This window comes from Oryctolagus cuniculus, chromosome 1 (assembly GCF_964237555.1).
Source record: "Oryctolagus cuniculus chromosome 1, mOryCun1.1, whole genome shotgun sequence".
NCBI classification, from domain to species: Eukaryota; Metazoa; Chordata; class Mammalia; order Lagomorpha; family Leporidae; genus Oryctolagus; species Oryctolagus cuniculus.
The window spans coordinates 65,785,792-65,812,984 of record NC_091432.1 but is presented as its reverse complement, the minus strand read 5'-3'; the positions used below and the strand labels follow the sequence as shown (position 1 = coordinate 65,812,984).

The 27,193-nt window shown below is 43.5% G+C and overlaps 1 protein-coding gene, 1 long non-coding RNA gene and 1 other non-coding gene across 6 annotated transcripts in view; 1 reads left to right on the top strand and 2 right to left on the bottom strand.

Moving 5' to 3' along the window:
• The window catches only part of POLD3 (DNA polymerase delta 3, accessory subunit), a 59,794-nt gene extending 34,959 nt beyond the window's left edge, over positions 1-24,835 (bottom strand). For 2 of the 4 annotated variants that reach the window (XM_008264043.4, XM_002708695.5), the window contains exons 1-3: positions 24,603-24,835; positions 23,278-23,333; positions 14,230-14,332 (exon numbers count right to left, since the gene is read on the bottom strand). In XM_008264043.4, coding sequence (XP_008262265.1) covers positions 14,230-14,332; positions 23,278-23,333; positions 24,603-24,662 — 219 coding nt within the window. In that variant the 5' untranslated portion in view covers positions 24,663-24,835. Of the gene's footprint in view, positions 1-14,229; positions 14,333-23,277; positions 23,334-23,669; positions 24,193-24,602 lie in introns of those variants that run through there. The other 2 variants (XM_070075366.1, XM_070075369.1) reach the window with 1 other exon arrangement.
• Positions 3,436-3,572, bottom strand: LOC127485218 (small nucleolar RNA SNORA2/SNORA34 family). The gene has a single exon (XR_007912364.1). It is a non-coding gene; the product is annotated as a small nucleolar RNA SNORA2/SNORA34 family (small nucleolar RNA).
• Positions 24,836-24,894: 59 nt separating the features above from the next.
• On the top strand, positions 24,895-26,760 carry LOC138849953 (uncharacterized). Its single transcript, XR_011389270.1, has 2 exons — positions 24,895-25,144; positions 26,445-26,760. It is a non-coding gene; the product is annotated as an uncharacterized lncRNA (long non-coding RNA).
• The last annotated feature ends 433 nt before the right edge of the window (positions 26,761-27,193 follow it).

Sequence of the window (27,193 nt, the reverse complement as noted above, 5' to 3'; positions counted from 1 at the left end):
AAGGGCAAAAGGACAGAAAAGTAAGTTGTGTTTTCATTTTGGTGTATATGTCCTCTTCCAATTGCATAATATGCACATGTATTTTTGCCAAAATAAGGTCACATAATCTTAACAGATTTATTGGGCGGTATAACTTTTAAAAGATTTATTTTGAAAGTCACAGGTGGAGAGAGGGACACACACACACACACCTTCCACCTCAAATGGCCACAATGACCAAGCTGAGCCAGGCCAAAGCCAGGAGCCAGGAGCTTCATCCAGGTCTCCCACATGGGTACAGGGGTACAAGCACTAGGGCCATCTTCCACTGCTTTCCCAGGCACATTAGCACCCAGGACTGGAGCACATATGGGATGCTGCCATGGCAGGCGGTGGCTTTACCCACTACACCACAGCACCAGACCTGACACATTTTAATTGTTAAAAATATTTCTTTTTACCTGTTTTAAGTGAAAAGAAACAGGGGAGAGAGAGAGAGAGACATACAGAGGCAGAGATATTCCATTCACTGGCCCACTCTCCAAATGCCCTCAACATCCAGAGCTGGGCCAGGCCAAAGCCAGGAGCTCGGCACTCAATCTGGGTCTCATATGGATTGCTGAGACCCAACCACTTGAGCCATAACCTGCTGCCTCCCAGGGTGCACATCAGCCAGAAGCTGGAATCATAAGCAGAGCCAGGACTCAAAACTAAGCACTCAGACAAGGGATGCAGATGTCCCAAGCTGCATCTTATCTGTTGCACCAAACACCCACCCCAGACACATTTGTTAAGTGTACAATTTAGCGTTTTGCAGCACTCCTGCCTCAGAATCAACCCTTGGGACATTCGGATCTGACTAAAAGGTCCATGAGAGTCTCGCAGGCATGGAAAGCCATGACACGGTGGCAAAAAAACAATCTAAATGAAGGATCCTGGCGAACAACACTCCAGCAGAAGGATCAGGCCATCAAGGAGAGAGGCGCCTTTCTCTGAAGGGAGGAAGGAACCTCCACTGTGATATGGCCTTGACTAAACAAATTCAGAGTTGGTGAACTCAAGGGGCCTCCATAGCCTAGACAGCTCATAGCAAGAGTCTCGGGTGATTGCTGACGTCATAAATAAGAGTGCCAATTGTTAAATCAACAACGGGAGTCACTGGGTTCATGCTCCCCTCGCAGGATCTCTGTCCTCAATATGTTTATCTATGAAACTCAAAAACAACACTACTAGTCGAACAATACCCTATACCTGGTTCGGTTGTGTGAGTGCAACCTGTTGAAATCCCTGCTTAGTATATACTAAATTGATCTTCGGTATATGAAGGTAACCGAAAATGAAGCGTGATGAAGGGGGGAGAGGGGAGAAGAAGTGGGTGAGGGAGGGCCACGGAAGGGAGGGAGGTCGGGGGGAAGCCACAACAATGCAAAAGATGCATTTTATATTCTACTTAAAACTATTGGTTGAGCTCTGTAATTAATACACAATTACTCTTAGGTGTCTAATTAATGCTATAACTAGTACTCAAATAGTATTTTACACTTTATGTTTCTGTGTGGGAGCAAAATGTGGTAATCTTTACTTAACATACGCTAAATTGATCTTCTGTATATAAAGATAATTGAAAATTAATTGTGATGTGAAGGGGAAGGGGAGAGGGAGTGGGAGAGGGGAGCGTTGTGGATGGGAGGGAAGACACGGGGGGGGGGGGGGGAGGAGGCTATTGTGGTCCATAAGCTGTACTTTGGAAATTTATGCTCATTAAATAATAAAAAAAAAAAAAAGAAAAAAAGAAAAAAAAATTAGCGTTTTGACATGTGTATACACTTGTGAAACCATCACCCCACTTAAGACAGTGAACATGTCTATTGCCCCAAAAATAATGGGGTTGTAACTGCAAGTTTCAGGCTCTGCCTGCCTGCCCATGCCTGCCCCATCTTCATTGAACTACAGATGCACCTTCTGGAACTATAGTTTCAATTTTCTTGAATTTTATATAAATGATAACATACATTACATAATCTTATTTTAATCTGGCTTTCACTCTGAATAACTGAGTGATAAGTATGTTGTGGTATGTTCAATAGTTTCTTCCTTTTCATTGCTGAATAGAGTTCCACTGGATGAATAAACCACACTGTGATTATCCTCTCACTTATTAAGGCTATTTGGTTTGTTTCCGATACAGGTCAATCTTCTGTGGACATTTGTGTACAAGTATCTTTTATTATTTTAAATAACTTTTTTTAAATTTATTTGATAGGTAGAGTTATAGACAGTGAGAGAGAGAGACAGAGAGAAAGGTCTTCCTTCTGTTGGTTCACTCCCCAAATGGCCACTACGGCTGGCGCTGCACCGATCCGAAGACAGGAGCCAGGTGCTTCTTCTTGGTCTTCCATGCGGGTGCAGGAACCCAAGCACTTGGGCCACAGCAGAGAGCTGGACTGGAAGAGGAGCAACCGGGACTAGAACTGGCGTCCATATGGGATGCCGGCCCAGCAGGCGGAGAATTAACCAAATGAGCCACAGCGCCAGCCCCAGTGTGTAAAAGTATCTTTGTACACATAAGTTTCTCATTTCTCTGGGTAAGTTCTCAGGAGTGGAATGAATAAATAATAGGTTTTTCTTTTTAAGTGCCAAATTGTTTCCAAGTGGATATAACATTTTTCATTCTGACCAGTGGCATATGAGAACATGTTTCTACCAACTCTTGGTATAGTCAGTCTTCTTATGTTTTAACTATTCTAATACATACATAATGATACCTATTGCAGTTTAAATTTATATTTCCTTTTTTTTTAATTTTTTGAACCACTGTTTCTAATTTGAATGAAGTTTAAAATGCATAAGAGTCTTGATCATACAAAACTACAATACTAGAAGTTCACATTGCAATATCACCCTTTTGTTTTGGGTGGAAAACCTACCATTCACATTTTTTGTTAATAATAATTTTACAGCATTATAATCTGATGAACAAGTCAAATCAAGAATCTAGAGATAGGCCGGCGCCGCGGCTCACTAGGCTAATCCTCCGCCTAGCGGCGCCGGCACACCGGGTTCTAGTCCCGGTCGGGGCGCCAGATTCTGTCCCGGTTGCCCCTCTTCCAGGCCAGCCCTCTGCTGTGGCCAGGGAGTGCAGTGGAGGATGGCCCAGGTGCTTGGGCCCTGCACCCCATGGGAGACCAGGAAAAGCACCTGGCTCCTGGCTCCTGCCATCGGATCAGCGCGGTGCGCCGGCCGCAGCGCGCCGGCCGCGGCGGCCATTGGAGGGTGAACCAACGGCAAAGGAAGACCTTTCTCTCTGTCTCTCTCTCTCACTGTCCACTCTGCCTGTCAAAAAAAAATAAAAAAAATAAAAAAAAAAAAAGAATCTAGAGATAAATATAAATCTTTAAGAATCCCAGTACAAAGACTAAAAAATAAATATTAGCCCATATCTATCACCAACAACTCTGGTGTTTCTTCCCAATGAATTGACCATTACACTTCAGAAGTTCTGAAATGGTCAACAGACCATAGAAAGACATTTCTTTAGGCTCCTGCTTGAAACCAACAGCTTCAGCAAACTGCTGGTCTTGATTCAGGGCCAATAAATTTATATTTCCTAATAACTAATGATGTTGAATATCAAGTGCTTATTGGCCAGTATATATCCTTTCCACCCAAAAATTTTTAAGGTTTGAATTCTTTGTGACTTTCTAAAGTTTGGAGAGTTCTTACAATATTCTGAATACAAGTCCTTTATGAGATATGTGATTTGCAAACATTTTCTCCAAGTCTATGGCTTGTCTTTTCATTCTCTTAACACTGTCTTTTGTAGAGAAGACATTTTTCATTCTAAGATCAATAGATTAATTTTAAAAATTCTGTTATCACATCACATTCAAGAAATCTTTGCCTACCCTAAGGTCATAAAGGTTTTCTCCTAGAAACGACAGAGTTTCCTCAGAAACCTGAATATAACCCTACCATAGAACCCAGCCATCCCACTCCTTGGAATTTATCCAAAGGAAATTAAATTGCAAACAAAAAAGCTGTCTGTACCTTAAATTTACTGCAGCTCAATTACAATAGCTAAGACCTGGAATCAACCTAAATGCCCATCAACAGTAGACTGGACAAAGAAATTATGGGACATGTACTCTATAGAACACTATACAGCAGTAGAAAACAATGAAATCCAGTCATTTACAACAAAACGGAAGAATCTCGAACACATGATGCTGAGTGAAATAAGCCAGTCCCAAAGGGACAAATATCATATGTTCTGCCTGATTGGTGACAACTAACCGAGCACCAAAAAGGAAACCTGTTGAAGTGAAATGGACACTATGAGAAATGGTAACTTGATCAGCCCTTGTCCTGACTGTTGATGAACAACTTAATACTTTATCCCTTTTAGTATTTTGTTCTGTTCTACTTAATACTATTGGTTGAACTCTGTAATTAACACACAATTATTCTTAGGTGTTTAATTTAACTGAAAAGTGATCTCTGTTAAATATAAGAGTGGGAATAAGAGAGGGAGGAGATGTATAATTTGGGACATGCTCAAGCTGACTTGCCCCAAATGTTAGAGTTAGAAAAGTGCCAGGAGATTCTAATTCAATCCCATCAAGGTGGCATGTACCAATGCCATCTCACTAGTCCAAGTGATCAATTTCTGTTCACAATTGACCATAATGATAGATAGGTCTAAGAGTCAAAGAGATCACATAAACAAGACTAGTGTCTGCTAATACTAACTGATAGAAATCAGCCCTTAAGGTATTCAGATCTGGCTGAAGAGCCCATGAGAGTATTTTAGGCATGGAAAGCCAAGACACCTTTCTCTGAAGGGAGGACAGAACTTCCACTTTGACTATGACCTTGTCTAAAAAAGATCGGAGTCGGTGAACTCAAAAGGCTTCCATAGCCTTAGCAACTCACGATAAGGGCCTGGGGTGATTACTGACGCCATAAACAAGAGTGTCAATTTGCTAAGTCAACAACAGGAGTCACTGTGCACTTACTTCTCATGTAGGATCTGTCCTATTAATGTCTTGTACAATGTGAATTAATGCTATAACTAGTACTGAAACAGCATTTTGCACTTTGTGTTTCTGTGTGGGTGCAAATTGTTGAAATCTTTACTTAATATATACTAAATTGATCTGTATATAAAGAGAATTGAAAATGAATCTTGATATGAATGGAATGGGAGAGGGAGCGGGAGATGACAGGGTTGCGGGTGGGAGAGAAGCTATGGGGGGGAAAAAGCCACTGTAATCCATAAGCTGTACTTTGGAAATTTATATTTGTTAAATAAAATACTCTCCTTTCACTATGTTCCATCTTTGTCAAAAATCAATCATCCACTTTTGTATAAGTTTCCTACGGGAACCTCTATTCTGTTATATTGATCTATTTATCAGTCTTTTCACCAAGATCACACTGTCTTTATGATATATTTTAAAAACAAGTAGTGTTCTTTTTCAGAGTGATTTTGGCTATTCGGGCTCTTTGCATTTCCATATAAACTTCATAATCAGGTTGTTCACTTCTATTTTAAAAGTGATTGGGGTTACTTTGAATCTTTAAATGAATCTGAGGGGAACTGACTCCTTAATGTTGAGTCTTCTGACTCATGAACAAGTTATTTCTATGAATCTACTTAAGACTTTTAATTTCTCTCAAAAGTTTAGTATACATATATTTCATATTTTTTTATCAAGCTTATCTTTTTTTTTCCCCCAGAGGCAGAGTGGATAGTGAGAGAGAGAGAGAGAGAGAGACTGAGACTGGACTGCAAGAGGGGCAACCAGGACAGAATCCGGCGCCCCGACTGGGACTAGAACCTGGTGTGCCGGCACCGCAGGCAGAGGATTAGCCTAGTGAGCCGCGGCACCGGCCTATCAAGCTTACCTTTAGCATATTATAAATCATGTACTTAAAACTCTTCAATTTCCATTTGTTCTTGCTGGTATATTGAGGCATTGGTTTTATAGATTGATCGTAATCCTGAAAACCATGTTAAACTCACTTATTAGATACCATAGCTTTCTTAGACTTAATTGTAGTCCACAAAGAAAATAATGTCTGCAAAGTCAACTTTCATACCATCTTTCTGAAAGCTTTTCAAAAAGTTCTTATTTACTTATTAGAGAGAAAAGCAGAGAGCTAGAGTGAGAGCAAAACAGAAAGGAGAAAAAGATACCCATCTTCTGATTTACTCCCCAAATACTTGTAATGACCCTGGGCTGAAGCTGGAAGCCAGGAACTCAGTCTAGGTCCTCACATGGTTTGCAGAATCTCAATTATCTGAGCCATCACTGCTGCTTCCCAGGGCCTGCATTAGCAGTAAGCTGGAGTCAGGAGCAGAACTGAGAATAAAACCCAGGTGCTCAATTTAGAAGCCAGGCATTTCAACTCTAGGCCAAATGCCTGCCCCTAGTACTCTCTCTCTTATTTGGATGACTTTTATTTATTTTTCTTGCCTTATTGCACTGGCTAAAATGTCCAGTGCACTGCAGATATAAGTACTGAAGATGGAGGTCTGTCTCATTCCTGATGTTAGGAGGAAAGCACCTGGTCTTAATTGTTATGTGTAATGTTAGTGGTAGGTATCAGGTTGAGGAACTTGTCTATTATTTCTAGTTTGCTGAGTATTATTCTCAAGAACAGATATTACATTGTATCCAATGCTTTGTATTATTGAAATGATGCGGTTTTTCTATAATTTGCTAATATCATTAATTATACTGGTCGTTCTCATGACTGGGTTATGTTATCAATTTATATATTGAACTATTTTTTATTGCTAAAATTTTTAAAAGATTTATTTATCTATTTGAAAGTCAGTGTTACAGAGAGAAAAGGAGAGGAAGAGAGAGAGAGGTCTTCCATCCACTGGTTCACTCCCCCAATTGTCCACAATGGCCGGAGCTGTGCTAATCCAAAGCCAGAAGCCAGGAATTTCTTCTGGGTCTCCCACATGGGTGCAGGGGCCCAAGCACTTTGGTCATCTTCTATTGCTTTCCCAGGCCTAGCTGAGAGCTGGATCAGAAGCAGAGTAGCTGGGACTCAAACCAACGCCCATATGGGATGTCAGCACTGTAGTTTACAATTTTCGTATCTATGTTCATGAGGGACACTTATCTGTAGGGTTTTTATAATGTTTTTGATTTTGGCACCAGAGTAGCACTGGTCTCACAGGACATATTTGAAAATATTTTCAATTATCTGGAAGTTTGTAAAATTGATATTATTTTTTTCCTTAAATATTTGGTAGATTCACTAGTAAGCAATCTGGGCTTGGTGTTCTCTTTGATGGAATATTTTTCACCTAATTAAATATTTTTAAGAGTTACTCAAGTTATATAGTGATTAAGTAAAATTTGGCCTGGTGCCGCAGCTCACTAGGCTAATCCTCCGCCTGTGGCGCCGGCACAGCAGGTTCTAGTCCCAGTTGCCCCTTTTCCAGTCCAGCTCTCTGCTGTGGCCTGGGAGTGCAGTGAAGGATGGCCCAAGTCCCTGGGCCCTGCACCCACATGGAAGACCAGGAGAAGCACCTGGCTCCTGGCTTTGGATCAGCGTGGTGTGCTGGCTGCAGTGTGCCAATTGCAGCGGCCATTGGAGGGTGAACCAACAGTAAAGGAAGACCTTTCTCTCTGTCTCTCTCTCATTGTCCACTCTGCCTATCAAAAAAATAAAAAATTAATTAATTTAAAAAAAAAGTAAAATTTGGATGCTTGTGTCCTACAAGGATTTTGTCTGTTTCTTCCATGTTGTTAATTTATTGGCATGAAGTTGTTCACAATATTTTATCCTTATGATCCTTTTAATACATGTGTAATTAATTCAGATATTGGCAATTTATTTCTTTACTCCTTTTTTCTTGATTAATCTGGCTAGAGGTTATCCATTTTATTGATCTTTTCAAAAAACCAGTTTTAGATTTCATTGTTTTCCATTCACCTCCCCCCGTTCTGATCTTTGTTGTTATTCTTACAAATGTGCTCTTCTTTTTATAGCTTAAGCTAGAAGTTAAAGTCATTGATTCAAAACTCTTTTCTTTTCTATATTAAGTTTTTATTTCTGCAAATTCCCCTAAGTACTGCTTCCTGCTGTACTCCACAGATTCTGCTATGTTTTGTTTTCATTTTTCTTCATCTCAAAAGATTTTAATTTCATTGTTTCTTTGACTCAGATTATTTAGAAGTATGTTATTAATTTCAAATATTTGGAGACTTTCCAGAAACATTTTCATTATTTGACTTCTAATTTAGTTCCACTCTGGTAAAAGAAAAAATCCTGTCTCGTATTTCTTTCAATTTATTTAGATTTGTGCGGCACATGGAATAAAGCCACTGCCTGCAATGCCAGCATCCCATTCTGGTGCCAGTTAAGTCCTGGCTGCCCCAGTACCAGTCCAAATCCCTGCTAATGCACCTGGGAAAAGCAGCAGAAGATGGCACAAGTGCTTGGGCCCTGGCGACCCACATAGGAGACCTAGATAAAGCTCCTGGCTTTGGCCTTGCTCAGCCCTGGCATTGTGGCCACTTGGAGAATTAACCAGCAAATGGAAAACCTCTTTAATTCTTTCAAATAAAATAAATCAATCTAAAACAAACAAACAAAAAAGACCACTTTACCTAAGGAAACTTTAAGAAAGAGGGGCAATACAAATAAGCATTTGCTTACATTAAAAATATAAACAGGGGGCTGGTGCTGTGGCATAGTGGGTAAAGCTACTGTCTGCAATGCCAGCAAGCCATATAGGTGCTGGTTCGAGACCCAGATGCTCCACTGTATGATTTATGATCCAGCTCTCTGCTATGGCCTGGGAAAGCAATAGAAGATGGCCCAAGTGCTTGGGCCTCTGCACCCATGTGGGAGACCAGGAAGAAGCTCCTGGCTCCTGGCTTCGGATCGGCACAGCTGCGACCACTGCAGCCAATTGGGGAGTGAACCAACAGATGGAAGATCCACCCCCACCCCCCCACCCCACCCCCCGCCACCTCTCCTTCTCTCTATGTAACTCTGACTTTCAAATAAATAAAATAAACCTTAAAAAAAAAACCTTCATATTTGACTAAAGTAAATACATACTTATGTTAACATTGGGTAGGAACAACAAAGTTCATGAAATAAAACAATATAGAAATCAAGTAAGTTTTTCAAAAAGCAAAATCACAAATCTGAACTGGGAATATTATTACTTTTTTTTTGACAGGCAGAGTGGACAGTGAGAGAGAGAGAGACAGGGAGAAAGGTCTTCCTTTTGCCGTTGGTTTACCCTCCAATGGCCGCCGCAGCCGGCGCACCGCGCTGATCCATGGCAGGAGCCAGGCATTTATCCTGGTCTCCCATGGGGTGCAGGGCCCAAGCACTTGGGCCATCCTCCACTGACTTCCCGGTCCACCGCAGAGAGCTGGCCTAGAAGAGGGGCAACCGGGACAGAATCTGGCGCCCGACCGGGACTAGAACCCGGTGTGCCGGCACCGCAAGGTGGAGGATTAGCCTAGTGAGCTGCGGCACCGGCCACGTTTTTTCTTAAAATGGGCATTTCTATATGTCATGTTCTGTAAAACTGAAGACTAAAAATTACAAAGCTTGTGAGAATGAGCATTAGGAACTACTCACTCTTTTTTAGTAACAGATCTAAAAACAGTAATTTGTACCTTAGGAAAAGTTTAGCACAGAAGGTAGCTAAATGCTGCCTTGGGGAGTTATGGAAAATGTACAAACACAACAGACTGGAAATACCACCTTGCAGGTGTTAGAATAATATGAATCAGAATGGGGCTCTGATTCAGTGGGCTCCTGGGAAGGTGGACACAAGAGTAAGACTGCATCTACAAACCCCAAGGCTGTTGGGTCAGCCCTGAGATTTTTAGTAATTAAGGGGAAAATATGGCTGGTCAAAGTTCTTCATAAAAAAAAAAAAAAAAAAAAAAAAAAAAGCCAGCAGAGGGCCAGCGCTGTGGCACAGCAGGTAAAGCCGCCGCCTGCAGTGCTGGCATCCCACATGGGTGCCAGTTCAAGTCCCGGCTGCTCCACTTCCAATCCAACTCCCTGCTATGGCCTGGGAAAGCAGTAGAAGATGGCCCAAGTCTTTGGGCCCCTGCACCCACATGGGAGACTTGGAAGAAGCTCCTGGCTCCAGATCGGCCCAGCTCTGACTGCTGAGGCCAACTGGGGAGTGAACCAGCATATGGAAGACCTTTCTCTGCCTTTCCTTCTCTCTGTGTAACTCTGACTTTCAAATAAATAAATAAATCTTAAAAAAAAAAAAAAGCCAGCAAAAAAAAGTGATTATTTTGTAACCTCTGGTAAATTAATGATTGACACATTATAAAACCAGTATCAGTAACATCTTCAGATAGAAAGCTAATGGGGAACTGATAAAAGATGGGTCAGGTCAAGAATCACACAAACATTACCTCGAAATTTTCAAATAATTCTCTGGAATAAACTCCATGATGAGATTAGAAAGAGGCTTTGTACTTTCTGGGTATTGTTAAACACTTTTTATAATGAACACGGTAATTGGAAAAATAAAAATTTATATTTAAAAAAATCCATACGAAGCCTTTAACACCTTCTTCCCAGAAACACATCTTTAAGAAAAAACTAGAAGAATCCAAAGAACAAAACTCGCTAATATGCTTAAAAATTTACTTTACACAGAGCAGGCATTTAATCTTGTAGTTAAAGTGCTGGATAAAACACCCATGTCCCACATCAGCGTATGTGGGTTTAACAACTGACTCCAGCTGCTGACTCCAGCTTCCTACTAATGCAGATCCTGGCAGGCATCGGCGACGGCTCAAGTAAATGGGTTCCTGTCACCAACAAAGGGGATGTGGATTGTGTTCCTGGCTCCCAAGGTTGGCTCTGGCTCAGCTCTGATATTGTAGGCAACTGGAGAGTGAGCCAGCAGGTGGCAGCTCGTCCTCTCTGTTTCTGTCTCTCAAATGGATAAATACAAATTTAAAACACAAGCAAAATAATTCATCTTTCTGTAGGAGTGCCTCATTAAGGAAAAAAACATAGGTAAGCATCCTTACTTGGCCAGGGCTCCAGAGCTTCCCATGTGAGGCTGTTAGGAGGGCAAGTCTAGGGCTCCAAAATCCTCACACCTATTTCAGCTACAGCAATCCCACTCAAGTGCTTGAATCCCTGCCGCCATGTCAGAGACCCAAAAGGAGTCCTAGACCTTGGCTTCAGTCTGGCCAAGCCCCTGTTGTTGCAGCTATTTAAGGAGTGAACCAACAGATACTAGATCTCTCTCTCAGGGAATGAACCAACAGATATAAGATATCTCTTTCTGTCACTCTGCTTTTCAAATAAACCTAAAAAATAATAATAAATCTAAGAGAAAAAAAATAATTACTATCACTGGGCAGGTGTTGGCCTAGCAGTAAAGTCACTGGTTAGGACACCTGGCCAGAACAGAGTGCCTGGGTTCATTCCCTAGTTCTAGCCCCTAATTCCAGTTTCTTGCTATATGGATCCTAGGAGATAGAGGTGATGGTTCAAGTAGTTGGGTTCCTGTCACTCATGTTAAGAGACCTGGAATGAGTTCCCAGTTGCAGAATCCTGGTCATTGTGGACATGCTAGGTGAACCAGTGGATGGGAGCTGTCTCCCATCTCTTAAAATAAATAAATAAATAAAATTTCCTATCATCTAGTAAAGACAGAGCTGCAGGAACAAGAAAAGGAAACTGCAGAATAAAAAGAACCTCCAAGAAAATTCAGTGAAAGGTTAGCAGAGGCTTATGCAGATCTCAACAAGCTCCTTGAAAAGTTCAAAAACATGGACCCCAATACCAAAAGGTATTCATTATAGAGAGGAATGTTCAGGGTACATTATCTACTTACAAGCAAATCTTTGATGAAAAAATAAATAAATCAAGTAAACCACCATGGACACATTTGTGAAATGAGTGACACCCTCTCAAAAGGAAAGGCCCCAGGCAGGTCCATCTGAAAGCATCGGGAAGGCACTGTTTTCCTAGGAGATGACAGCTCCATGCATGTTTTTGTCCCTGAAGACTTTCCAGTGGGACAAGATGTGGAGGTGGAAGAGACAGTAATATCGATGGTCCTGATCCTGTGTAAGCATGGGCTAATCTGTATGTTTGTCTGAATTTGTAACAAAAAAGTTAGAAAAGAATGTAAAGAAAATATTTTTATGTAGCTGTATGATGCACTTTAAGCTAAGTGTTATTACCAGTCAAAAAGCTTAAAAATTTAAAAGCTTATAAAGTAAAAAGGTTACGGGCTGGCACTGTGGCGTAGTGGGTAAAGCTGCCGCCTGCAGTGCTGGAATCCCATATGGGTGCTGGTTCGAGTCCCGGTTGCTCCACTTCCAATCCAGCTCTCCACTATAGCCTGGGAAAGCAGTAGAAGATGGCCCAAGTCCTTGGGCCCCTGCACCTGCGTGGGAGACCTGGAGGAAGCTCCTGGTTCCTGGCTTCGGATCGGCTCAGCTCTGGCCATTGCGGTCAATTGGGGAGTGAACCAATGGATAGAAGACCTCTCTCCCTCCCTCTCTCTCTCTCTCTTTCTCTCTCTGCTTCTCTTTCTCTCTCTCTGTAACTCTGACTTAAAAAAAAGTAAAAAAGGTTACAGTAAGTTAAGGTTAATTACTGAAATAAAATATGCTTTCATAAATGCAGTGTTATTTGAGGATACAAGGTTGATAAAGCCTACAGCAGTGACAGCAATTCGTCATCTTTTACACTCACTCACCACTCACTGACTCACCCATTGCAACGTCCACTCCTGCTAGCTCCTTTCATAGTAAGTGTCCTCTAAAAGTAAATCATTTTTAAAACCCTTTTATACTGTATTTTGACTGTACCCTTTCTATGTTTAGATACACAAGTAGTTACCACTGTATTATAACTGTACACAAGTAGTTACCACTGTATTATAACTGTCTGCAGTATTTAGCACAGTAACATATTATACAGGTTTGTGGCCTAGGAGCAACAGACTACTTCCTGGGTGTGTAGCAGGCCATACCATTCAGGTCTGTGTAAGTACACTCTGTGATGTCTGCACAATGACAAAAATACCTAACACATTTCTCAGAACATATCTCAGTGTTAACCAATGTATGATTGTATCTTATTCTCTGCGTTACCAAATAGCTTGTCAACCAGGAAAAGAATATTCTGGCTAGCAAATGTTTGGATCTGATCCCACTGGCAGTTTTGTTTCTCCTTGTAAATTACTACATTGACATTCCAGTTTTAAATTCCACATGTTTGGGACTCCATTGCTAAAAAACAAATCCAGTGAGCATTTTAGCAAATAAGTTTTTGAGAAAAAAAAAAAAGGAAGCAGAAAATTTAAATTAGTGGCTATCTGAAGAGAGATCCTGATCCTTGAGCCAAGTCCGATGGGACTGATGGTGGCAGAAGCAAAAGATAGGAGGCTTGAGGAAATGAAAACACAGGACGTATGCCTTCCTCCAGGAAAGAAACCAGAAGGGGAATTTTTAAAGTTCACAGGGCTTTGTCAGCGTAAGAAAAGGGAACAAAATATCTCAACAGAGGGAGCTTCTGGTGCCCACCAAAGAATGAAAGTAACAGAATGATCCCTGGGCCCAAAAGGATGTGGAAGCTAAGAGAAAGTCAGCAGGCCCAAGACAGCTTTGTGGTTGGGATGGTGAAAATGTAGCAGTGACCTGTGCTGATGGATGATCAGATACTAGAGAGGACTATAAAAAGATAATGCAGAATGAAGTTATTCCTGGCTCAGGTCTCTGCATTCACTCAGCTCCCTGTCAATACCCACTATCTCTCAGCCACTTAAGACACAGCTTACCAAAATTAAAATGTCAATTTTTAAAAAATGTCGTTTCTGACACCTGGGTTTGTGGCTTGAAATTTGAATAGACAACTACTATTGTCCCAAATATATCTTCAAGAGGAAGAAAAAGCTATAAGGAATAATAGAAGCATGACCTAATGTCTTGTTACTTAGAAAACTGTAATGACGACATACTTTCTACATCACAGCCAAGATACTATTAATTAGACTTTTCAATCGCTTTTTGGCCTTTTGGCTAAGATCAAGTGTAGACTTCTAAGAGTTTGAGTCAGTCTAACAATGGAAAATAATCATCTCCTTCAAGCAGCTTTTAAAAACAGCTGTGTTATGAATCTTTGTCTTTTTCTCCCCTTGTGTTAAGTTATAACACTGTTCTTTGCTCAGACATATAAGCTCACTCTAAGATTCTGAGAACTTACAGAATGTCCATTCTGTATGAGACTGCCGGATACCAAGTAGGTGACGTGCAGCTGGGCTCCTGAATTTTCCTTTCGCTTCCTTTCAACGTAATCATACAGCATCCTGTTCCAAAGAAAAGAAGGTACATGAAAGTCATTAACATGAGTTTTTATCTCATCAACTCTTAACTTACACCTTGAAACTTAGAACTATGAAATTGATACTCCACCAAATTTCTAAACAATGTAATTTATGCCCAGTCTATGGACAGTTTAGAAAGGTATGGACATCAGATAGAAAATGGAGATTTCAACTGCCATCTATACTGAACTGGTGGTGACCCAGTAAGGAGAGAAAATAAATTTAATAATAGACCAAAAGGGACTGAATCTATTAAAACAATGGCAATGAAGGGCTCTTCAAAAAGTTCATGGAAAAATGGAATTAAAAGGTAAGTTTATTGGGGCAGTACTGCGGAGTAGAAGGCTAAGCCTTTGCCTGCGGTACCAGCAGCCCATATGGGCACTGGTTCAAGTCCTGGCTGCTCATGTACTTGGGCCCCTGAACCCATGTGGGAGACCCAGAGGAATCTCCTGGCTTCAGCCTGGCCCAACCCCAGCCACTATGGCCATTTGGGGAGTAACCCAGCAGATGGAAGAGTGATATTCTCTCTCTCTTTCTCTCTTCTATATCAAATAAATAAATAAATAAATCTTTTAAAAAAGTAAGTTTATTTTGGTGCAAAAAAACCTTGAAATCCGTGCATTTTTTTCATAATATGCATTCTCCAAGAACTTTTTGAAGACCTCCTCATACGATGGACCCAAAACTCAATCAATAATAAAGCTACTCATACGATGGACACAAATCTCAATCAAGAATAAAGTTACTATGTGTTCTCTTGTGTATGTTAGCTGATTTTTCCAAGCCTCCCAATATCCTGAGGTATAAAACAGGGCTGTATAAGATTAGTGATTCTCTTAACCTGAGATTCCCAAGGTTCTCTACAATCCTCAAATCCCAAAGTGTCAGCAAACATATGTGTGCTTCTTTCAGAGGGGGCTGATTCAGGGTTTTCAATAGTTTCTAAGAGTTCATTATTCCAAAACATTAAGAACTACTCTGTACATAATCACAAATGCCCAGCTCTGAAATTCCAATTTTATGTTTACTTAGATCCAACAGTGTTTTGGAACTGTGGAATGTTAGCTGCTTACTCCACTGCCCAGTATTCAGACTACACATTAACCTGAGAGGCCAAGCACTAAATACAGGAATAATGCGGCTTCTAATAAAATCTCTAAATTCATGTTTAGCCCTATGATCCAGTAAATATCAGAAGTTGGCTCCCCTCAGTCATTTATAGTTCAACTACAAAAAAGATACCAAGAAACATTTCCTGAGCCTCTAAAAGATGTCAGATTCCAGCCAAAGACGGCTAGAAATGCCAAAATCCCAAGAGAAACTCAATCTATACGACTGATTGCTTTCTTGAAATGAACCCTCCTAGCTTCCATGAACCCTGCTACCCCACCAACAGTCTCCACTCCATTGTTATCCTCAGACTTCTCTGCTTCCTTCCTCTTTAACTGCTGGTGCTGTCTTTAGCTATCTTTTCACTCCATGTATAACAGGGACCCACCATCCTTGCTTGGGTCAGAGGGGCTTCCTGGAGCATTAGACATGGTTAGTCTCCCCACCACTTCTTCACCTTGGTCTATTTCATTCATCCCCATGGTCTCCTCTATCCCTGACAACACCATCATCTGCTCAAACTACTTAAGCCAGAAATCTGGGAGTCATTATTCTTCACTCCTCCCTATGCAGTGAGTTGCCAAGTCTCATCAGCTCTCCCTCCCAAGTAATTCTTGATTCCATGCCCTTCAAATCTCTTGACTGGACCATTTCAATTCCAAATGTCAATTCCCCTTCTTCCTCCCACTTTTCATTGTGCATGATGTTGCCAGAATGAAGTTTTAAAAATACAAATCAAGTCACTCAGTCAATAAAAATTCTGGGTGGCTACTTTATGCTCAATGCCATGGGGACACAGCTGTGAACAAAGCAAAGTTCCTACCCTTTTAGAGATTACATTCTGGAAGATAGAGATAAAAAAATAAATAAGTAAATGTACTTGCACAATCTGGGTTGGTGGTAAGTCTATGAAAAAAATTAAAGCAAACAGAGAGTACACAATAAGAAGTTTTGCAATTTACATAAAGTGACTAGGGAAGATCTCATGAGCAGAGTCCTATAGGAAGTGAGAGGGCCACCAATGTGGTTTTTTGGGGGGGAAATATTCCAGAGAAAGCAGCAAACACAGAAGTTCTGAGGCAAGACTGTTAGCAAGGTTCAAGGAACAGAAAGGAAACCAGTGCTGAAGCAAAGCAGAGAAGGAACCAGACCCAGAGGGCTCTGCAGTCACTGTAGGAAGCCATGAGAATTTTTAGAGAAGTAACATGACGTCATCTTTTAGAGGGATCCTTGACTGCTGTGTGCAGAACACATTTACCATGGAAGGGCAAGAGAAAGCAAGGAGGAGACCAAGCTCAACATGATGGGGGCTCAATCAGGGCAGCAGCAATGGAGGTAGTGGATCAATTCTGGGTATACCTTAAAGGGAAAAGCATGATTTGCCAATGGACTGATTGTGAAGTGTGAGAGACCGAGGAGGCAAGGATGACTAGACTATGCAATTCAAGGAAGCAGCATTCACGGAGACGGGGGACAGCAGAAGCTGGTGGTACAGGTAGAAATCAGGAGATAGTTTTGGCATGTGTTAAATTTGAGATAATTAACGTTGAAAAGTGGCTGGCTCAATAATACTGGTCTGCAAAATTTCAGTGGCTCCCCACCCGGAAGGACCAACTTCAAATTCCCAATAAAGGCAGTAAGACCCTTCTTATCCTGCACCCTATATGTCTCACATTCCCTGACTCCCCTATTTTAAGCATTCTGCAGTACCCCTGGCTCATTTGTCTGCGTCCCTCCTTCTGCCTGCAATGCTCTTCTCAGGCCTCATCCACCCAATTTCCTCATGAAAACAGAAGCTCTATCATCATCCCCTATGTGACGCCTTCCCTAACAACCCCCTCCCTCACCCCCACTGCAAGCAAGGTTGTCTACCTTCCAAGCTCTAACAGAACTTACCCCAACCTCATTATTTAGCACTTAAAATTCTCTATTTAGTTTTCTTATGTGCCATCCCCACTAGACTATAAGAATAAAAACGTACCCTATTCAGTATTTTTGTTGATTTCTCCACCTTGCCTCTATAGTGTTTCCTTCTACTGCATCAATTATGTTAGAAAGACAAATAAGGTAACAGACTCAGGAACACGTTGGTGTGTTTATACTAGTTAGGACCACGCTGGAAGGAGACATGATAGGCAGGTACCACACCAAAGACACTCTCAAGTTAACTGTCCAACTGTAGGGCTTTTATCCCAAACTCAGACCTTTGCCTATATCACCACAGTGATTGTTTTTCATGCCTTTGCAAATAAATCTGTTGTTCTCTTTATTAACAAGATCAAAGCAAACTTTAAAAAGTAATTTCTGGCTGGCGCCGCGGCTCACTTGGCTAATCCTCTGCCTTGCGGCGCCGGCACACTGGGTTCTAGTCCCGGTCGGGGCACCGGATTCTGTCCCGGTTGCCCCTCTTCCAGGCCAGCTCTCTGCTGTGGCCAGGGAGTGCAGTGGAGGATGGCCCAAGTACTTGGGCCCTGCACCCCATGGGAGACCAGGAGAAGCACCTGGCTCCTGCCTTCGGATCAGTGTGGTGCTCCGGCCGCAGCGGCCATTGGAGGGTGAACCAATGGTAAAAGGAAGACCTTTCTCTCTGTCTCTCTCTCTCACTGTCCACTCTGCCTGTCAAAAAAAAAAAAAAAAAAAAAAAGTAATTTCTGAGTACTTTTTGAAGCTCTTAGATGCATTTTCTGATTTAATCAAGTCAAGCATTTTACCGGCAATATGGAATTTCTTAAATATAAATGACAATATATATATATGATTTTTAAAGATACACTTCCGGCCGGCTCTGCGGCTCACTAGGCTAATCCTCCGCCTGCAGCGCCGGCACCCCAGTTTCTAGTCCCGGTTGGGGCACTGGATTCTGTCCCAGTTGCTCCTCTTCCAGTCTAGCTCTCTGCTGTGGCCCGGGAAGGCAGTGGAGGATGGCCCAAAGTCCTTGGGCCCTGCACCGGCATGGGAAACCAGGAGGAAGCACCTGGCTCCTGGCTTCGGATCAGTGCAGCGCCGGCCGTGGCAGGCATTTGGGGGGTGAACCAATGGAAGGAAGACCTTTCTCTCTGTCTCTCTCTCACTAACTCTGCCTGTCAAAACAAAACAAAACAAAACAAAACAAAAAAACCACACACTTCCTACATGATTAGAGCTTCTCACTTTATTAATTTACCTTGCAAATTCCACACACAATTCTTTCCAGGACAAATACTGTACATGGCCATACAGCCTTCCCTAGCCTAATTCTTTCACAACTTTTTTTTTTTTTTTAAAGATTTATTTATTTATTTGAAAGTCAGAGTTACACACAGAGAGAAGGAGAAGCAGAGAGAGAGAGAGAGGTCTTCCATCTGCTGGTTCACTCCCCATTTGGCCGAAATGGCCAGAGCTGTGCCGATCCAAAGCAAGGAGCCAGGAGCTTCCTCCAGTCCTCCCATGTGGTTGCAGGGGCCCAAGGACTTGGGCCATCTTCCACGGCTTTCCCAAGCCACAGCAGAGAGCTGGATTGGAAGAGGAGCAGCCAGGACTTGAACCAGTGCCCATATGGGATGCCACTGCAGGTGGCAGCTTCACCTGCTATGCCACAATGCTGGCCCCCACAGCATTTTTACAATGTGAAATTATTTTGTTCAAATCAATGAGGGTTGAGACTCTATCAAGTTTACCATTTTATGAGTCTAAAGTAATGCTAAAAACATACAAAGAACTGGGGGGAATAGAAAATCCTAGCCAATGCCCAGCATCAGCTGCCAGATGTGTACAAAAAAATGCACTCAGATGACTGGGTTCTAGTCATTGAGACTTTCCAGTTAGGAAACACCTATAAGTTATTCCCTCTGTTCTATGTCCAAATTTCAGACCATTAAGAATCCATGAGAATAAAATGGTTGTTTCCAGCCGCTACTTACACATTTCAATGTTCATTTAAAAATTAGTTTGAGGGAGCGGAGCCAGCGCTGTGGCAGGGGGTTAACGCCCCAGCCTGAAGCGCTGGCATCCCATATGGGTGCCGCTTGGAGAACTGGCTGCTCTACTTCCAAATCGGCTCTCTGCTATGGCCTGGGAAAGCAGCAGAAGATGGCCCAAGTCCTTGGGCCCCTGCACCCACGTGGGAGACCCGGAGGAAGCTCCTGGCTCCTGGCTTTGGATAGGCACAGCTCCGGCAGTTGCGGCCAACTGGGGAGTGAACCAGCAGATGGAAGACCTCTCTCTCTCTCTCTCTCTCTGCCTCTCCTTCTCTCTCTCTGTAACTCTGACTTTCAAATAAATAAATAAATCTAAAAAAAAATTAGTTTGAGGCTTACTTCTTTGCTGAGATGCTCATCTGGCCTGTCAGGTATATTCTCTTCATTAAACTTTGCCAGCATGCATATTGTTACTCTCACTTCTGAACTCCTTTTCTTGTCCAAAGACAAGGACCTCTGACCCTGCTGTTTCTGGGGACATATTTTTGGCAGAGCTGGCCAGGAGAAAACAAGAGCCACAAATACAAGCCACCCAACTCCAGATGATCATGAGTCAGGAGTCCCAACCTATCTTGCTGGACCATGTGACCAGCCCTCTGGATCACATAGGACACTCTTTTCCCAGGCCACCTCCAAACACCACAGGACAGACAGCAAGAGAAGAAAACCAATACCAATAATACCAGTTCTACGCCGCCCATACACTAGCCCAAAGAACCTACAGAAGACAGACCTTCACCTGTTCTACCCACGTGAGATCATGGGTAACTTTTTTTTGAGAGGGAAACATTAGGTAGGAAGGTAAACATTAGCCTATGTATTGCGAGAGGGGCTGAAAAACAAAAATGGGAATTCTGTGCTGTGGAATGAGAAGCAGAAGCAGCAGGCCTTGGAAGCAGACCAGCATTTGGACACCAAGTTTTGCCCAAGGGGCTGGTGTTGTGGCATGGTGGGTAATGCTGTTGCCTGCAACACCAGCATCCCATATGGGCTCCTGTTTGAGTCCTGGATGCTCCACTTCTGATCCAGTTCCCCACAAATGGATTTGGAAAAAGCAGCAGAAGATGGCCCAAGTATTTGTGCCCCACCAACCATGTGGGAGACTCAGATGAAGCTCCAGGCTCCTGGCTTTGGCATGGTCCAGCACTGGCTGTTGTGGTCATCTGGGGAGTGAACCAGAGGATGGAAGATGTGTATGTGTGTGTGTGTATGTGTGTGTGTATCTAGTTATTTCAAAATAATTAAAACTTTAAAAAAAAGTTTTGCCTAAGTCCAATAACCATGCTAGGTGGGTCCCAGCCCTTCCCAGGCAGGGGGGAGGGGAGGAAGCTTCGGGGAATCTTCTGCACCTGGCACCAGGAGGACTATTAAGGCAAAGAACATTTTGCTGGTTAAACTGAGAGGAATTTCCCAAATTCCAAGCTGAGAAAGCCCTCCATCCAGCAATACCCCAGAAGAGGAAGTGGGGAGGAGAAACGGTGGGCCCATATCTATAAAAACTCGTCTGAATGCAAGCTGGGCTCTCAGTTCTTTGCTGAGATGCCCACCTGGCCTGTCAGCTGTATTCTCCTCATTAAACTTTGCTAATATGCTTCCTGCTACAAAAAAAAATAAGCAACAAAATAAAAATTAGCTTGATAACTGGGAGGGTGATTGACAGTAGTTAAGATGTAGCCTGAGGAACTGGTGCTGTGGCACCGTTGGTTAAGCTGCCACCTGCAATGCCAGCATCCCAGATCAGCACTTGTTAGAGTCCTGGCTGCTCCATTTCTGATCCAGCTCTCTGATAATAGCCTGGGAAGGCAGCAGATGATGGTCTAAGTGCTTGGGCCCTGTACCCACATGGGAGACATGAATAAAGCTCTTAGTTTTGGCCTGGCCCAGCTCTGGCCGTTGCGGTCATTTGGGGAGTGAATCAGCAGATGGAAGATCTCTCTCTGTCTCTCATCTTCTTTCTGTAACTCTGCCTTTCAAATAAATAAAAAATAAATAAATCTTTAAAAAAAAAAGCAATTGTGGTAATGACTGCACAACTAAGTATACAATATCATTGAACAGTATACTTCAAATGGGTAAATTGTATAGTACGTGAATCATGTCTTAATAAATCTATTTAAAAAAAAGAATCATGAAAGAAATTAACAGTAGGGGGCTAGTATTGTGACATAGCAGAGAAAGGCACTGTCTGTGACATTGGTATCCCATATAGGTGCCAGTTTGTACCCCAGCTGCAGCTCCACTTCTGATCCAGCTCCCTGCTAATGGCCTGGGAAAAGCAGTGGAAGATGGTCCAGGTGTTTGGGCCCGTGCCACCCACGTGGGAGACCTGATAAAGCTCCTAGTTCCTGGCTTCAGCCTTGTCCAATGCTGGCTATGGCAGCCATCTGGGGAATGAACCAGCAGATGGAAGATCACTTTCTCTCTATCTCGCCCTCTCTCTGTAACTCTGACTTTCAAAATAAATAGTAAGTCTAAATTAACAGTATTATGATAAAAATAGGGAAGGGTGAGGATACCTGGAATAGAGAATTGGGGAAGGCTTGTTGTAACATGGAATTAGAGTTTGAAACCTGAAGGGTGAAAAAAGCTAAGAAAAGCAATCTAGGCAGAGAGAAAGGTACAGGTTCTTGTGGTGAGAATGACTTCACATAACTGAAGGAAAGCAAAGCAAATATGGCTAGAGTATCACAATTGAGACAGAGAGTGGTATAGGTAAAGTTGGGTACACAGGTAGGAATTAGTGTGCTAATGCTATAAAAATTACAAGTAATTGGGGTACCTCCACTAAAATTGCATACATCTTTATTTCATTTTCAGAGAATCCAGTCATTATTCATCCTTAAACCCCAACAGGTTAACAGGTGCTTCATCTCTTATTTAAATACCCATAATGGTAACAGACAATAACTCTTATAGGTATCCACTGACAAAGTTAACTGAAGCTCTTGGGTTTGGGCCAGAACTAGTCTTACGCAATTTTAGTCAAAATCAATCCAAATCCATCCCTATATAAGAGTTTCTGGGTTTTGAAAGCTTTAACATCACACCCCAAATTAGACTCCTAGATGTGCTTAACCCAATAAAACCAAATCAACCCATTCTAGAAGTCAGGGATTTTCTGAGACTTGTGGGAAGTTCTCATGACTCTAGGTTTCTATGACTCCAGAAGAAACTTCAGACCACCCTTAGGAATCAAACAAACAAAATGAGAATTTAACCCAATATATGTATCCTCAGCCAGTTCACTAATTCCTCCCCTGGGTCACAGACATCATCCACATCTTGGAAGTGAATTCAAAAGCTCACCTTTTCTTTTGGGCTCGGGTTAGATCCCAAATTTAGGCAAGGAAAGGTGACATGGCACTAAATTGAAGAAAGGCAAGGCCATACACCATCCTAAACACTCCCTTTCCAGTTTCACTTAAATCGCTCACCCTGTCACACAGCTTGCGTCGAACACCTGTTGACCTCATTATGAAGTACTCCAGTAACATCTGGAGATGGGTCTAAGGCCCACATATGAGAATGTGGTGAAGACGTAAGATAACAGACATATAAATTTTAGATGCAAAAAGAACTAATTCATTTAAGAAATTTGAAATAACAAACATGTTCACAGCAGGCCAAGGATGCAAATGAATCCAGCAAATTGATCACACCACACCTTTGTTATCAAGTCTACCAGTCTCCTAAAAGAGACAAAAATATGAGGTAGTAAAATAAGTGTTTTTTTCCATTTACTCAGGAAAAAAAAAGAAAATTAGTTCTATCCTAGGAGCTATCTAAAGAGCAAAACAAGAAACAAACAAAACAAAACCCTCCTCTATGTGATTAAAATTGGTAGTAAATTGGACTTACTGTTTGGCCTGGTTAACATGAACCCCTAGTGTATAGCTCAGCCATTTGTACGTCACCTGCAAGAAGAAGCAATTTTCAAGAATGTTTTATGAAATGCCCCCAGAGCCTAGATCAGTAATCTTAAGTGAGTGTGATTGTGCCTTATCAATTGCAATCAATACCACCACAGTTTTGTCAAGAACTACCTGGGCTGGCAGAATAAAGATATCTACTTTACAAACACTAACAAAAAGTTTGTGTTTTTTTCCCCCCAGACTGCTTCATACAAAGACAGTCCGAATACACGTAAAGAAAGAGCTCTCCTTTTCCTCTTGCTCCTTGTTTCACTTAGGCCTTTCTTTAGATTCTGCCTTTGTGGGGGAACCACCGGCCTAAACTACCTGAAAACTCACCTAGGAGCTAAATGATTTCCCAAGCGTATGATGCAGAAATCGCTCAGGAAAGCTGCAGCCACAGGGACGAGCACTAGGGGCACAGGCGGTGCAGGGGTCGGGATGAAGACCGCAGCGGGTCAGATGGGAACCACTGACACCAAGCGTGCAGCCCTCCTCCACCCCGTCCGCCTGTCACTCTCTCGCTAAAGCTCGCTACAGGCCGAGCTGCCATAATCAAAAGACCTGGGCAGGTCAGGCACAGGCCGGGGCGAGCTCGAAGGACTCGTGGAAGAGCCAGGCCTAGGTTCGAAGACGGCGCCGCCCTCTCTAAGAGCGACCGAACTCGTTCTTTGGCCTCGGGGTTCCCCGAAGGAATACGACTCCCTGCCTGGGGCGGGGGTGGGGGTGGGGAGGGCCGAGGCAAAGATGACGGGCAACAGCGCGTAGCCACAGAGCCCCGGCACCCAGCGGGCGCTCACTACCACGCCTCGCAAGGCGCATTCGCCTCCCTCCCCTCCGATCAGGACACCAACCCCGCCAGGCGGGTCACGCCCCCGTCAATACTCCAATTTCCAGGAAGAGGAAACCCGAGGTCAGACCGTCCCTCAACACGGCTGAGGCACACTTTCCTCAGAGGCAAACCTGGGGCTTGAAACGCCACCCGCCGGGTCAAGCCGGCGTAGGGACGCCTTAGACAGACCCTCAACCCCCGCGGCCTCTCCCCGGGGCAGCCCCCAACACGCCTACCCGAGGAACGCCCGCTGCCGCGCGCGCCATTAGACCTCCCCGGCGAGTCCTCGCTCGCCCCGGGAGCACGCGGTGACGGGGACCTGTCCCCCCTCTCGGCCAGTCCCCCACGAGACCACAAGCACGAGGGTCCAGGCCCCCACCGCCCTGGCTCGGCCCAGGACCCCAGTCGCACGCCTGCTCCCCCAGGCCCTCGCTCCTCACAATCTTGTTCTGGTCCGTGACGAACTCGTCTATATTTTCCAGATACAGCTGGTCCGCCATGGTGCCACAGCAATCGGCCCCGCCGGCTCGGGGTACCCCCTCTCAGTCACAGCGGCAGCTCCCGCCGGCGGGAAACGTCTTTACTCCCTCCCAGGTCCCGGGTCGTTTCCCACGGCAACCGAAGCGACGCGCTACGGCGGCCGCCCAGGGGTCAAACTAGTCACGGAGACGGCGCAGGGTGAAGTGGGTGGAGCCAGTAAGAGCCATTGGTTGGGGCGGGTTTGTGTGTGGTGTGTGTGGAGAGGAGGTGTCGGGTTTCACCCCGCCGCTGAGTGACCGCACCTGTAGGAGCCACAGCCTTTTCATCTGTGAATTGATAAAAGAATCCTTGCCTCGCGATATTTTATTCAGTAAATATTTGGAACCTATTCAGGCAGGCCACAGTTTTGGACGATAAAGATAAAAGTTGAGTAGGGCCGGCTGGAATACAATACTTGCCTGTTATAATGCACAGTTAAAGAATTAGAAGTTCTTCAAAGCAGGTAAAGGAGGCGGGGCGTTTCTGAGAGAGGCGGGAGCGGCTGCCGGGAAGAGAAAGCTCCAGATAGCGGGAATAGCGGGAATGTGGGGGAGAAGGAGCCAGGGAGAGAGGAGATCTGACGAGGCCACAGCACTCCATGCCTTAGGAGGCTGTGTGTAGGGTTGCATGCACGTCCTTCTCAGTTAAAGAGGACAAGGAGAATTTTCAGGTTGGGGAATTGCGTGAGAATTTCTCATAGTATCACCAAAAATTTAGGATAAGCCAAGGTCCCCAGCATAGTGAATAAGCAATCAAGCTCTAGAGGACTCCAGATTTGAATCTGGATTTCTTTTTAAATTTTTATTTTTTATTTGAAAGGCAGAATCGGGGCGGGGATTGGGGGAGGTTTTCCATCCACTGGTTCACTCCCAAGTGGTTGCAACAGCCAGGGCTGGGCGAGGCCGAAGCCAGAAGCTAGGAGCCATAAACTTCTTCCAGGTCCCTCACATGGGTCACTTCACTTGGGCCATCTTCATCATCTTCCACCGCTGTACCCAGCCACCTTAGCAGGGAGATGGATCCATAGTGGAGCAGTCAGGACTTGAAGCCATGCCCATGTGGGATTCGGGCACTGCAAGCGGCAGCTTTACTGACTATGCCACAGCCCTGGCCCCTTGAGTCTGATTTTTTATGTACTGAGTTTTATAAGTTGTTTAACCACTCAGAATCTGGTTCCTTATCTGTAAGATGGCAAAAGCCTACCAAGGGCCAGGAACGGTTCAGGGTAGTGAGGGTACAGCTGCAGTCATTAAGACATGGAGGCCGTTCTCATTACATCACACTCTCCTGGAGATATTTAAGTCCCAGTCTCCCATGGTCTCCCAGCTGCCTTCCCTTAGCTTAAAGTTTCCTTGCCCAGCTTTTATGATCGCAAATCAACCTCTTACAAAATTAACTCACTAGGGGCCAGTTTTGTGGCACAGCAGGTTAAGTCACTGCTTGCAATGCCAGCATACCTTATGAGTCCCAGCTGCTCCACTTCTGATCCAGCTCCCTGATAATGCACCTGGGAAAGCAGCAGAAGGTGGCTTTAGTGCTTGGGCCCCTGCCACGCATGTAAGAGACCTGGATTGAGTTCTTGGCTGTTGGCTTCAGCCTGGCGTTTGCAGTCATTTGGGGAGTATCTCTCTCCATGACTCTACCTTTGGGATAAATAATAAATATTTTAAAATAAAATGATCCACTAAATTGTTGGAGTGGTGTAACTAGACCTACAGGATCCCTGAACATAAGACTCATGAGGTCATTTATCTCCCCTGTAGGCAATTTCTTGATGTTTAGTCTCATCTGGAACCCCAGGCCCTGAGAAAGAAGTAGGTGGCTACCACCTGACTGATTGGAGCCCACTCTGCTACCACCAAAATTCCCAAAAGAATACGGTATCACCAACCAATCAGGAGGGCCACAAGTGCTACAGACCAAGCAGTGATCTGCATATGAACATGAGACATGAACATGCATGTCTCAACTCTTCAGTCTATAACAACCTTTACCCCAAACCCTCAGGGGGCTTAGGAATTAAGCCATAGCTTCCTGGCTCTTTATTCTATGCTTTGCAATAAATACCTATTCACTTCCACAAGTGAGTGATTGACTTGTGTGTTGTGCAAGTGGGCCCCGTTTTCAGGATTCTATAGCAATTCCTCCAAGCGGTTTTGGAATGTTCCATAACAACAGTGCTGGCTTAAAATAGGGTAGTAGGAAATAAGAGAAAATTTAGTGGCCTGAGTTTTCTTTTAGGGTTAGCAAAACCTACTGGTTAATTAGATGAGTAAAAAAGATAGGAATCAAGAAAAACAACTATATGTGGAACCTAAATCTTTAGAAAATGGCAATGATGCCTTAACTGAGATGTCAAAGACTGGGAGGAAGAGCAGATAAGAAAATCAGATCATTCCATTTGGCCAGATTTAAGAATAATAGACACAAACCCTCGCATTGTGCTTTCACAAAGCCAAGTCAGTAACAATTGGCTAGTACATGATTCCACAGCAGGCACACTGTACAAGGT